The sequence below is a fragment of the Rhodotorula paludigena genome (assembly GCF_050403205.1).
Source record: "Rhodotorula paludigena JCM10292 DNA, Rt_paludigena_JCM10292v1_ctg13, whole genome shotgun sequence".
Classification (NCBI taxonomy): Eukaryota; Fungi; Basidiomycota; class Microbotryomycetes; order Sporidiobolales; family Sporidiobolaceae; genus Rhodotorula; species Rhodotorula paludigena.
In genome coordinates this window covers 215,963-228,612 of record NW_027481445.1, presented here as the reverse complement: position 1 = coordinate 228,612, position 12,650 = coordinate 215,963, and the positions used below count along the sequence as shown (strand labels likewise).

Sequence of the window (12,650 nt, the reverse complement as noted above, 5' to 3'; positions counted from 1 at the left end):
GCGAGAAGCAGTACTCGGATCCGAGTAGCACTCGCAAGGGTGATTAGGTAGCGAACAGACCCACCGGTGGCAGTCGCGGCGACGCAAGGAAAGTCGACGAGAAGGTTCGGCTCGAGTGCCGCTCCGCCACGCTCGCCCGCGACGCTCGTGCGACGATGAAGCAGGCAGCACGCACTCTGCAGCACGCAGCTCGCCGCCCGGCCCAGCTCGCGGCCCTCCCCGCCGCGCGCCAACGCCCCGGCGCCCGGCTCATCGCGACCTCGGCGGCCCGCTTCCAGGACCCGTCGTCGTCGCAGCAGCAGCCCAAGGACGGCGCGGCCGATGGCAAGCAGAAGAAGCAGCAGAAGGACGAGGAGCCCGACACGACTGTCGAGGGCCGCTCGCCCTTCGCCGCCTTTGTCGAGGTTTTGCGCGACGAGGTGCGCAAGAACCGCGAGTGGCAGGACTCGGTCAAGCAGCTCGGCGGAGAGGTCTCCAAGGTCCAGGACAGCGAGGCGATGCAGCGCGCAAAGGCCATGTACGAGCGCGCGAGGGTCCGTCTCCGTCCCTCCTCCTCCGGCATCGCGTCGTTCAACCCGTGCTGACGGCGTTCTTTCCGCACTCTACAGCTTACCGCCAGCATCAAGGAGAACCCGCGACTCGCCGCCGCAGCCGAGGAGCTCCGCAAGGCCGGCATTGGCCTGAACGACGCTGTTGCACATGCGCTCAAGGGAATGGAGGAGACTGCCTTCGTTCGCACCGTGCGCGCTCTCCCTCCGCCTTGCAGTCCTTGTGCGAGCTCTGACACGAACTTCTGCAGCTGTCCCGTTCTGCCCGCGCCGTCGGCGACGCCGCCTTCACCGCCTCTGCCCCGATCCGCGACACGGAAGCCTACAAGGCTGTCGCGAACGAGATTACCGAGCTTCTCGAGAACGCGACGTACGACACGCACCACGGAGGATACATTGACCGCGAGGCGCGGCGGCGGAGGAGGGAAGCGCGGTTGGCCAAGATTGGGCGGAGCAAGGAAGGAGGGTTGGCTGCGCGCACGAGGGTAAAGGTCGAGGAGAACCCCGAGTGCGTACTATTTTCGCCTCTTTCTAGTTAAGCGTGCGCTCACGCATTTTCCACAGAGCTGGCGAGGCCCTCGTCTTCCACGCCACTGCCAATGCCGAGCCGAAGGAGTCGCGCCTGCCGAAACCGCTCGCCGACGCCCTCGCGTCGTGGTCGCACAGCTACCAGGAGTCGGACAACCCCTTCGTCGTCATGTCGCGCACGGTGACCAACACGGTCGGGCGCTGGTTCGACGAGACCGAGACGGCAAAGGTCACGCGGTGGGTCAAGGAGATGGACCCGTCGTTCACGCAGGAGAGCTTCCTCCGCGAGCTGCGCGAGTACATCGTGCCGGAGCTGGTGGACGCCTACGTCAATGCCGACCAGCCGACCCTGCGACAGTGGACCAGCGAGGCGGTAAGTTTCTCCCGTCACTGTCGCTCCTTGCGCCCGCCCCGGTGTTTGGCCGGTCACAGACCAATGACTGACTCGATCTTGCCTTCAATAGACCTTCAACGTCCTCGTGGCGACTCTGCAAGGCTCGATTGGCCCCTCCCTGATCTCCGAATCGCGCGTTCTCGACATCCGCAACCTCGACGTACGTTTGTGACCCGCGCATCTCTGCCGTCAGACGCATACTCACTCGTTATCTCGTACAGATCATGTCGGCCAAGATCCTCGAGAACGACCTGCACGTCTTTGTTGTCTCATGGCGCACCCAGGAGGTGCTCGCCTACCGCGACATCAAGACGGGCGAGGTGGCGGTTGGCGACGAGAACAAGATTCAGCAGGTTGGCTACGTCGCCGTGTTGACGCGCGTCGAAGAGGAGCTTGACAACCCCGAGACGGGCGGATGGAAGGTCATCGACGTAAGTCCACGCCTCTGCCCTTTCAGTCAGACATCTCGCTCATGCCCTGCTCCCCAGATGGCCCGCCGCGCCGCCTAACCGCCTTCCACTTCCCTCGACCTCCCGCTAGGCGCCATTATACCCATCCCCGAAAAGCGCGCTCGCTCCTTCCGCTTTCCATCCCTCTCCAGCAGTCCTGTATCATTCCGAGCAGCAGCACATCGTCTCCCCCTACTCACCCCTCACCATCATCCGCGGTACACTAGCAAGCATCGTCGCCTTCGCAGCAGCGCGTGGAATAGAGCAGACCTCGACATGATCTCGACGGGTTCCGAGTTCGGGTCAGCGCGATGTGTGCTTCGCCATCGCATCGCGACCGTCAGGCTCGGCAATCCTTTCGCCCTGTACACGATTGAGGCTCTTGCACGCGTTCGAACACGTCAATGCGCTCTCGACGCAGAAACTCAGGCGGTAGCGGGGAGGAAGCGATGGAGACTGTCCCACGGAGACTTGACGGGGACGGTGCCCGAGGGTTACGCGAGCACGATAAGCTTGCTGTACAGCCCTTTACCGCCTGCGCGTGCTCTTGCAAGCTAGAGCGAGCAGAAGATTGCACCGCCTCTTCGCGCAACCCTTTGGCTTGACGTCGCCGCCGCTGTGCTCCCGCTGCAGCGCTCTATGCTAGCAAGCAGGATGACCTCGCAGGCGAGTCCACTCGCATCGCTCACGGCCACGCTCGAGCGCCCGCTCGAGGTGCGCCCCGCCGTGCCCCTCCGCACCGCCTCCGCCTCGACGCTCCCGACGAGGAGCACGCTCCCGCGCATCCACCTCGCCCTGCTCGCAGAGAACGCGCCAGAGCTTGCGCAGGGCCTCGCAGAGCTTGCAGACCACGCCGTGCGAGACAATGTCCGCGTCGTCGACAGCCATGACGCCGTCGCTTCCGCTAGCGGAGACGTCTGGCTCGTCCGGTGCACACGCTCCTTTCTAGCTTGACGAGCTCAGGCTGACATCTGCGAGCACAGCTTCGAGCACCGCACCGACTTCATCGCCGGCGCACTCGCGATTGAGCCGAGCCACGACGACTTCACGGCTGTCCCCGACGGAGAGCAGTTCTCCATCACCGTCTCGTACAACCGCCCCATCGAGGGTGAGGCCAGACCTACCTCTGAGCGCTCCGAACAGCCGGAGTGAGGCAGACCAGTAGACTGGACAGAAGGGACTGACCTCGGTTCCTTCCGCGCAACAGCGTACCGCGCACTCGGCCACGTTCTTGGCATCTCGCGCGGACTGGCGCATTTCTCCTCGTCCAATTTCTCCCAACAGTCGGCTGCTCCCGCCGAATCGACCGCAATGGACGAGGATAGCTCGGCCGAGTCTGTCCCCGTCGAGGTGAGCGGCGGAGACGTCGAAGACGAGAGCGTCCGCAGCAGCGTAGACGGATCCGGAGGCGGAGAGATCAAGTGGAGTGGGCGAGTCGGAGAGCAGCTGACGAGGGAGGAGCAATGCTTGTTCGAGACCGTCGGGTGAGTCGGGTGTCTATCGTGACCGTTCGACACAGCAGCGCCTCGCGCGCGCTGTGTGATGAGGCCCCTGTTTCTCGTCTGACCACGTCTTACGCGCAGTGTCATGATCGACTGCTCGCGCAACGGCGTGCTCCGCGTTGAAAGCGTCAAGGCGCTCTTGCGGCACATGGCGCTCATGGGCAGCAACATGCTCCAGGTACGTTCCGTTCCCGCCCTGTTCACACGAGGCAACGCTGAAGTCCTGTCCGCCTGCAGCTGTACTGCGAAGATACTTACCAGATTCCCGGCGAGCCTTTCTTCGGTACGTCGGACGCGACCAGTCAACTTCTCGCTTGCTCGAAGCCTATTCGAGAAGCCCATGTTGCTGAAGTTCTGACGATGAACGACCTCACGCGCTGCCAGGCTACTTTCGCGGGCCTTACACCGAGCAAGAACTGCGCGAGATCGACGACTACGCCTACGCGCTGTGCGTGTTCGCCCACGTTGCCACCGAGCAGCCTAGTTCGCTGACTAAGCTCACGCCCTGCTCCTCTATGCTGCAGTGGAATCGAGGTGATCGCGTGCATCCAGACTCTTGGGCATCTGTGCGTGTCGCTTTCGCCGCATTTCGCAGCGATCTGCGTCCATCCCGACGTAGGCGCGGATTCCCATTGTGTGCTGCATCAGCTGATTTGCTGGAATTGATGTACTGTCACAGGGGACAAATGCTCCAGTGGCCGCGGTACGGCCAGCTGCGCGACACGGCCGAGGTGCTGCTCGCCGAGAGTGCCGAGACCTACGCTTTCATCGAAAAGGTAAGTTCTCGTTGTCATGCTCTTCACTGCTACTCAATGTATCCGGAATTGTGTTGCAGCGTGATTATTAATGGCCACGGTGCTTACGCTGTTCTGTCCTGCAGATGATCCGCGCCATTTCGGGCCCGCTGCGCTCGAAGCGCATCCACATCGGCATGGACGAGGCGCACGGCGTCAGCGAGGGGCGGTACCGCCAGCTGTTCGGCTACAAGGACAGCACACAGGTCGTGAGTCGTCATCTCGGCTGCTCGGCGAGGTGGCACCACTATCTCGTCGTGCGTATTGATGTTCAACTCACGCCCTCGTGCTTTCCTGCAGTTCACGGATCACCTCCGTCGTGTCAACCAGATTTGCACCTCCCATGGCCTGCAGCCCATGATCTGGTCCGACAGTGCGTTCCTGCTTGCCCTACTCGTTCGAGTGACTGTGTAAGCGATGCTTGCCCGCGTAGCTCACGGTCGCGGGCAGCATTGCTGTTTGAAACGGGCGGTCGAATGCTCGCGGGAGCTCATGATGGTCGCATTGCGCGCAGTGCTCTTCTGCCTTCCCGCCAAGAACAACCAGCTGTCGGGCTACTACGACCCCAACTCGGTCGTTTCTGACGAGCTCGCCAACTCGATCCCGAGCGAGATGGGCACCGTCTTTTGGGAGTGCGTTCATTTCTGCCGCGTGCCTGTGCTATTCCCACCCGGTGGCCCTGCCTCGCGGGACAGCCCCGACCGAGGACATTCACCATGCTCGCCGTGGGACTCACGCTGGCGCTCATTTCATTGATGCAGCTACTACCACACCGACTCGCGCCCTTATACCGCCAAGATAGCACAGCACTGGCAGCTCGCGGGCAAGGCGCCTTTCATGGCGAGCGGCGTGTGGACATGGAGTCGGTGCGCCTCCCTCTCCCGTTCGCTGCTGCAACTGCGAGTCTTGTGCAGCTGCTAACGTCGGCGTGTCGCCAGTTTCTGGACCGCCCTGCCTTTCACGTTCGCGACGGTGCGGGCCAGCATGAAGGCGAGCAAGGAGGCGAACGCAGGAGTGCGACAGTGCGTCTCGTTCTGCCTCTCGCGCCTGCACCGATCTTTCGACTGGACCGTCTCGATCTCCGTACTTACATTGCGTGGCACGCGACAGCGTCATGACGACCATTTGGGGCGACGAAGGTAACGAGTGCGACCTGTACTCGGCACTCCCGGGCATGCTCTACCAGGCCGAGCTCGCGTACACGCCGCGCGACGCCGACGAGGTTGACGCAGCGCTCTTCAGGCGCAAGTTTGACGGCATCGTCGGCGCCGACCTGGACGATTACGTGTATGCGAGCAAGCTCGAGTGCGTTAACGGTCCCCTTGTCGTATCGGCCTCTGTGTTCTGATGCGCGCAGCACGAGCTGATGATGGTAACGTTCGTTCCGTGCAGTGACACGCAACCGGAGAGCCAGCCCATTGACGCGCGGACGCACTACACGCCCAACCTCGCCAAATTCTTGCTGTGGGAGGGTGCGTCTCGTTCGCGATGCTCTCAGCTACAATGTCGCATTCAGATGCCGTATAAGCTCCGGAGCTCGCCATGTCTGCAGGGGCATTCGCTGACGCGACGGTCTGACGGTGCAGAGCCGTTCTACTCGTTCCTCTCGCCGCAATACCGCGGCTACGACCTCGAGTCGCACTTCTCGCACCTCGCCACATACCTCGAGCAGGCGCTGTCGTCCAACTTCAGCACGATGACCCGCGTCTCGCTGCCGCACTCGATCGACGACTTCCCGCTCAACAAGCGCCTGCGCCTTCCCTTCCTCCTCGCGAGCGTCCTCAGCCTGAAGTGCCACCTGCGCGAGCGGCTCGAGCGCGCGTACAAGAGCGGCGATCGTGAGGAGCTCGAGGCGCTGGGAGGTGCTGCGCCGCTGAGCCGCATGAGCAGGCTGCGCGCGCTTGTCAAGGAGCTGCACCAGCTGCACCGGTGCGTTTCAGCACCTTTTTCTCGAAGCAGCATTGGCTACTGCAGATTCGCTCACGCTCACGTGCCCGCAGCGACAACTGGATGTCGATGTACAAGCCGTTCGGGTGGGAAGTGCTCGACTTGCGCTACGGTGGCCTGCTCGCGCGTCTCGAAACGATGCACAAGCGTCTCGTCGCGTATCTCGACCGCGAGGATTCGAGTGTGACCAGGATTGAGGAGCTGGAGGTCGAGCTCGAGGTGCGTCTCGCTTGAACTGCGCTCTTCCGCCGCTGCCGGCTAGTCAATGCCGGCACGGTCGATATGCCCATCAGTCGATATGCACTCACTATCTTCCTGAACAGACGGTCTACGCCGGTTCCGGCTGCTCGCTCATGCTTGACTATGCACGGGCGTCGCGCCCGCAGTACGTTTGATGCTTGGTCGACTGCCTCGTTCGTCAGTCTGGCGTTGCTCTTTCTCCGACGCGAGCAGTCCTCGTTCTGACCTGCCGAACCTACAGGCACGGCCATCAGGCTCCACCTCCTACCGTCTCTGCCGCCTCGAAGCATGTGAATAGACGCATTTTCCCCGTTGTCCCCTCTGGTGGTCTGTATCGCCTTGCCTCTTTTCGTTCTTGCTTCGTCCTGTGCAACGCCGCATGTACTGTCGTCCAAAACGTCGTGCAGAGAAGTCCCGCCTTGTTCTCGCAGGCAATCTTCCGCGAAACCCTTGTCCTTCGCCTCTTCGCGCTCGCATCGGCGGTGCAAGCAGCACGCCGACACACCAGCAGAGCTTCCTTGCTGATTGAGGAGCTGCTGCGCTTCGCCTTGTCGCGCCTGACGAGCGTTCTTCCGGCTCCTCCGCGTTGAGCGAACGCGCCGCAGTCGGCCGCACACGGCGCAAGGGAACTAGGTGAGCGCACAGAGAGCGGCTGCAGCTCCTGTGAACCCCTCTCGACGCGCTGTTGCCGCCTGCAGCTCGCGTCGCTAGCTCGTGACGCGTTGACACGGTCCTCGAGGTTCGGGTCCATCTCGGGCTCTCGTCCAGAACGAAGACTGACAGTTACGGCTCACAGAGCTACGAGAAGCCACACACGACTCACTGCGCGCGCGTCCAGCGCCCTTGGTTCGACGTTGCCCTCGCACTCGCCCAGACTTGGCCGCAACACCTCTTTCCGTCGCGATGCAGCCGCCTCCTCCGTCTCCGCCTGCGCGAGACCGCATCCTCGGCACTCTCGTCGTCATCGTCATTCGCGCCAAGAACCTCCCCAACAAGGCGCGCCTCGGCAAGCAGAACCCCTACTGCACCGTCACGTACGGCCTGCACAAGAAGCGCACAAACACGATCGAGCGTGGAGGGCAGCAGCCCGAGTGGGACGCAGAGTTCCGCTTCGAGATCCTCAAAGACGGGCTCGGTGGCGAGGAGCAGCTCACGGGCGAGGGCGTCGTCGTCAACCCAAAGGGCGGCGTCCTTCCCGCCGCGGCGGGCTCGGCGACGGCCTCGAGCGGAGCGAGCATCGCGAGCAAGGAGGGCGCGAGTCCGGGCGCGGCAGCGGGTGCGGGCGCAGCTGCGGGGACGAGCAAGCTCGACAAGCGCAACTCGAATACGCTCGTCGTCGCGCCCGTTGCGACCGGATACCCGCCCGGGCGCAAGGTGCTCAAGCTTGCGTGCTGGGCGGATGACTCGCGCGACCCGAAGCTCATTGGCGAGGGCGAGCTCGACCTCGAAGACACGCTGAAGAAGGGTCGATTCGACGGTGCGTGCAGTCCGCTTTCCCCCACGATTCGTTGTGCACCGCTCTTGCGAGCTCGGCCAGCGATGTGAGCGAAGGAGTGGAGTTGACGCACATTGATGCTACAGACTGGGTACCGCTCGAACGCAAGAACCGCTACGCCGGCGAGGTCTATCTCGAGCTGACCTGGTACTCAAACGTGAGTCGCAAACCTTTCATCCGTTCTCGCGACGCGTATGAGCGCGCTACGGTATTCAGGGCGTTCGGCTACTCACGATACCGTTTTTTTTTGGCTTCCGTTGTCCAGGAGCCTCGGCCACAGCGAACGCGCAAGACGTCGAGCAGCTCGTCCGCCGCAGGCGCAGGCGCTTACGGCGGCGCGGGTTCGCGCGTCGAGGAGTACTCGGGCAGTGAGAACGGGACCGAGGAGTGGGACGGCGGCAGTCAAGTCGGGTTGAGCATGCCCAGGCATCAGCCTTCGAGGGCGAGCTTGAGCTCCGTGCGTGTCGGTTGGCACAGGCATGAGCAGGTGCACGAAATGCTAATTTGCTCGCTCGCAGGTTCCTGCTCCGACTGAAATCAGCGCCGACTACCCCGATCCCGACCTAGCGCCGCTTACCTCGTCGATGTCGACCATGTCGATTGGCCGTCCACCGCTCCCTCAGCCTCCTGTCGCTCGACCCGCGTCGCATGGGACGCCGTACTACCAGCACTCGCTCCCTTTGCCTCAGTCGCACCAGCAACTGCCCGATCCAGCGACCTCATCAAGCGCAGGCTACGCTTGCTACCCTTCCTATCCAGCTACCACGTACCCACAGGCGACCCCGACACCGCCTCAGGGCCTACAACAGCACAGCGGGTCGTATACCCAGTATCAGGCTAGCGAGTTCGGGCAGTACGCGCAGCCGCAGCAACCGCAGATGGGCGAGGTCGAACAGCTCGCGCACGAGCACTACGCTGCACAGAGTAGGGTGCCTACGCTGCAGAGCGCGCAAGCAATAGCGGCTTACGGTGTTGTTTCGCACACAGGCTATCAGCACGCTTCGACCTCGTCGCACTATCAGCCACAACCCGCTTACTCAACGCCGGCTCCACCGCCCGCGCTGTATGGCTACGCTTCCCCGGCTCCCGGCTCGTACACCTCTCATCCGCCCCAGCCGCCGATGCCTCCTATCCCGACCACTGGATCCGCCTACTGGCAAGGACAGCCCCAGCATCCTGCACCTCCAGGCAGCGACGTCGCAAGCTCCGCCTCGTACCCGACTCTCCCTCCGTCGTCTTCTCAGACGACGATCTACGCCGCGCCTCCGCCTCACTCGGCGCCTCCGTCCGGCTTCGCGCCTCCGCCAACCTTTGCTCCTCCCCCTCCTCCTTCTCTCGCCGGCGCCTACTCTTCCTTCGCGCCTCCTCCCTCGCTTCCTCACCCGCCGATCCCTCCCATGCCACCGCAGCCACCATCGTTCGCCTCTCCTCCGCCTCCACCGCCCTCTCTGCGCGGCGACTTGCCCATTCCGCCTCCTCGGCCCGCGTCGACCCCCTATGGCGCGCCGCCCGTTCCACCACTTCCACCTACATCAGCAGGAGGCTACTACGGTGTGCCGCCCCCGCCGCCGCCGCAAGATCCCTATGGCAGCTACGGCGCCCCTCCGCCCTCGTCCGCGTCCTCCGCCACCAGTTTCTCCACGCCGCCGTTGCCGCCACCGCCTGTCCATCCGAGTGTTGCGAGCGCCAACGCAGGCTCGAGCGCGCGTCCGCCGCTGCCGCTCCCGCCCGCGGGGCAGTCGAGGACGCCTGGACCGGGGCTGGGGAGACCGCTCCCGGGCGTGTTCCGGTGATGGGCGCAGAGGCGAATCACTGTAGAGATAGAACGGCGAAGACGTGCAGTGGCAGAGCTGCTTCGTGATTTAAGAGCGTGCCTTTGCGAGAGTGGCACCATCCCTTCTCAAGTCTTTGCCTTCTCTCCCGTGCCAGGTGCGGACACTTCAATGGTTCGTCTGCTTCTTACGAGCGCCGCGAGACGCATCTACGGAGTCCTGTAAACCGCCAACAGTTTCTTGATCTCGTCTGCGGCGTCGACGAGCGAAGCCTCCTTCCCCTTCGAATTGCGGCCCGCGAGGACGGCGTACGCGTCTGTCGGGCTCGAGGACGCTGCCGCTGACGACAGAGAGGGGAATGATGGGTCGTCCGATCGCCGGTGAAGCACCCAGGGCGTGGTCGACAGGCGAGTTAGCGATTCGAGGACGGCGGGCGATCTGACCGATGAGGATGAAGCATTAGGACCGCCTCCGACTCTTGACGGACGTGACAATACGCACGAATGCAGCGAGCGGTACGAGTCCAGCAAGGCAGCGGTGGTCGACAAGTCGTTCTCCGAGGAGCTGTTCGCGTTGTCAGGTTCGGGAGGCGAGAAAGACGCGACTAGCGCGCCGTGTTTGACGAGGTGGCGGCTGGGATAAGTCCTGTGCGTGTGGCATGTCAGCTTCAACCGTGAGCAACGCGGGCGACTATCACGCACGGTGCGGGAGGATGCACGACCTCGAGCAGCGTCTCGACCGCTTCGAGCAGTCGTTCGGCGCGAGAGTCGAGCCAAGCGAGGGCCGCCTCATCCGTCTTGGGAAGCATGACGAGGGCGAGCGTGAGGAGGCCGCGCTGCGAGAAGCCGAGAGTGAGATCAGGCTGCCCGAAACGGCGGAAACCGACTGCGCACCTCGTACCGCCGCACGTCGATTCTCGTGTCGCGATGTGCGCCCTCGCCGCAGTACAGCTCGAACACTTTCTGTCGCGCCTCCGTCGACTGCAGCGGCTCGCACTCAACCGCTACCTCGGCAACCGCATGCGCGGAAACGATCTCAACCTGCTTCTGCTCCTCGCCCGGGGTGGCGCCAATCGCCTCTGCCAGCTCGTCCGCGTCCACGGCAGGTGCGAGCTCGACTGCGGGCGTGGTCGGCTCGGAGACATCGGCTGGTGCCCCTCCGGCCGGCTCTTGTGCTGCGCCTTCAGGCGCGGGCTCGACGGGCACCGTGTCTGCCGCACGGTCGCCTGCTGTCTCGCCGCTCGCATCCAAAGTCGCCGCTTCTGCCTCGGCACGTGCAACTTGTGCAGGTGCGGGCGCAGACGCGCCGCCGAAGCCGAGCTTGCTCCAGCTCACGTTGCGCAAGCTCCACCCACCCCCGTCTCCGCCCGTCGCAACGGGGGCGCCAGCAATGCCTAGCGCCGCCTGCTGCTCGCTCTCCTTGGCCGCGCGAACCTTGTCCTCCTCGTTGCGCCGCTCGGCCGCAGCGTCTTTCTCCTGCCGTCGCAGCGCGGCGAACCCGGCGCGGAGGCTCGATCCCTTCTTCGCTTCTCCGCTCGAAGGAGTGGGTGAGGGCGAAGAGCCGGACAGGCCGGGAAGAGGCGGGAGGGAGGGCATGCTGAGCGCGAGAGGGCGCGGGGCGAGGAGGGACGACATGCCGTTGGTGAGGGTCGACAGGGACGAAGACCACGCATTCGAGGAGGACGCTGCGAGGGCGGAGCTCGACCCAGAAAGCGCGGAGGGGTCGGAGGCGACGGCGAGCTGCCGCGAAGGCGGGACGAGGCGGTGCAGATAGCGCACGAGCGCAAGGAGGTCGCCTTCCGTGAGCGGCGGGGCAGCGGGGCGAGACGACGCTGCTTGCTCCGCCTTCGCCTCAGTCTGCTGAGGAAATGCAAGAACCGGGAGAGACAAGACCGTCGCGTCGTGAAGGAGTGTTGGAAGCGCGGAGGGGTTGGAAGCGGCGAACTGGGTGAGCAGAGGAAAGAGCTGTGCCGAGGTGTGCGGCGTGAGGAGGCTGCAGCGGGGGACGGCTACGCATCGAAGCTATGTCAGTAGGGCCAGAGAAAGGAAAGGAGCGGAACGCACCGTCCAAGACGCGGTCAATGGGCGACGGCGTCCCTCCCTGGCCTGGCTGCCACCGCTCCACCCACTCGGTCCAGTATTCTGCGAGTGCCTGCACGAGCTTGTCCTTGCCCTCCTTCTCCAGTGTCCCTTGCAAGCTGCCGTACCGCAGGCGGTACTCGCGGTACGCCTGGCGCAGCTCTGCGACGAGGACATCGTCGTCGAGCGAGAAAGCCGGGGCAGCAGACGAGGCGGCGCTGCTGGCAGTAGCTGAAGAGGCTCGTCGTGCATGTTTGCCTGCGCGTGGCAGCGCGATGGACTGCGATGGGAGAGCGTGAGCAGTCAGAGAAGGGCGCGAAGAGGAGAAGAGGGCGGAATTCCGCACGGCGTGGACGTAATAGCCTGGTTCCGCCTCGACCCAGACCATTCTGCGCCTCGACGAGTGCACTGCACGCACTGGCGGTGCTCCCGGCGGTGCCGATGTCCTGTTTCGCGCGTTCCCCCACCTCGCCGTCAGCTGTCGCTCTCCCGTCGGAGACGCACGCGCAGACTGACCGCGCGAAGGCCGCTACGCCGAGCACGGTGCCCATGATGCGGTTCCTGCGCGCAGCATCGGGCGGCTCTCGCTCGAGCGGCGCGGCGAACACGAGCACCTTTGCCGCCTCGAGGGCAGCGTCGTCCAGCTTGTGCGACGCATCGGGGCCTGCGAGGATGGGCATGTCGCGGTACACGGCGAGCAGCGAGAGCGCCGGCCACTCGGACAGCGTCGAACGCTCGCGGCGACGGCGAGGCTGCATCGTCGGCGAACGCAAAGAGACGACGGCGACGGCGAGACCGGAGCACACACGAGATCGTGATCTGGCCGTGATACAGGGACACGCTACGACAGGGACATACGCAAGACGACTGCCGATAAGAAAAGCCAGTACACCGTGAGGGAGA

At 64.1% G+C, this 12,650-nt stretch overlaps 4 protein-coding genes across 4 annotated transcripts; 3 read left to right on the top strand and 1 right to left on the bottom strand.

The window, feature by feature from the left end:
* Positions 1–155: 155 nt before the first annotated feature.
* On the top strand, positions 156–1,979 carry TIM44 (protein translocase subunit TIM44; the record flags this gene model as incomplete). The annotated part of the gene is made up of 7 exons (XM_076648125.1): positions 156–533; positions 609–740; positions 800–1,056; positions 1,113–1,449; positions 1,541–1,630; positions 1,692–1,901; positions 1,959–1,979. The coding sequence occupies 7 exons, from the start codon at positions 156–158 to the stop codon at positions 1,977–1,979; spliced, it is 1,425 nt and encodes a 474-aa protein (XP_076506348.1).
* Positions 1,980–2,573: 594 nt separating this feature from the next.
* JCM10292_002768 (beta-N-acetylhexosaminidase) lies at positions 2,574–6,557 on the top strand (the record flags this gene model as incomplete). Its single annotated transcript, XM_076648124.1, has 18 exons — positions 2,574–2,848; positions 2,903–3,027; positions 3,127–3,403; positions 3,503–3,599; positions 3,659–3,704; positions 3,806–3,869; positions 3,946–3,987; positions 4,101–4,197; positions 4,302–4,424; positions 4,516–4,588; positions 4,730–4,847; positions 4,977–5,081; positions 5,154–5,237; positions 5,326–5,520; positions 5,608–5,687; positions 5,802–6,144; positions 6,216–6,381; positions 6,486–6,557. The coding sequence occupies 18 exons, from the start codon at positions 2,574–2,576 to the stop codon at positions 6,555–6,557; spliced, it is 2,382 nt and encodes a 793-aa protein (XP_076506347.1).
* A 748-nt stretch (positions 6,558–7,305) lies between these two features.
* On the top strand, positions 7,306–9,690 carry JCM10292_002767 (uncharacterized protein; the record flags this gene model as incomplete). Its single annotated transcript, XM_076648123.1, has 5 exons — positions 7,306–7,879; positions 7,984–8,054; positions 8,178–8,354; positions 8,416–8,821; positions 8,885–9,690. The coding sequence occupies 5 exons, from the start codon at positions 7,306–7,308 to the stop codon at positions 9,688–9,690; spliced, it is 2,034 nt and encodes a 677-aa protein (XP_076506346.1).
* A 188-nt stretch (positions 9,691–9,878) lies between these two features.
* JCM10292_002766 (uncharacterized protein) lies at positions 9,879–12,505 on the bottom strand (the record flags this gene model as incomplete). Its single annotated transcript, XM_076648122.1, has 7 exons — positions 9,879–10,107; positions 10,171–10,314; positions 10,371–10,504; positions 10,563–11,677; positions 11,733–12,027; positions 12,094–12,193; positions 12,264–12,505. 7 exons carry the CDS (start codon positions 12,503–12,505, stop codon positions 9,879–9,881), a joined length of 2,259 nt encoding a protein of 752 aa, XP_076506345.1.
* Positions 12,506–12,650: the final 145 nt, after the last annotated feature.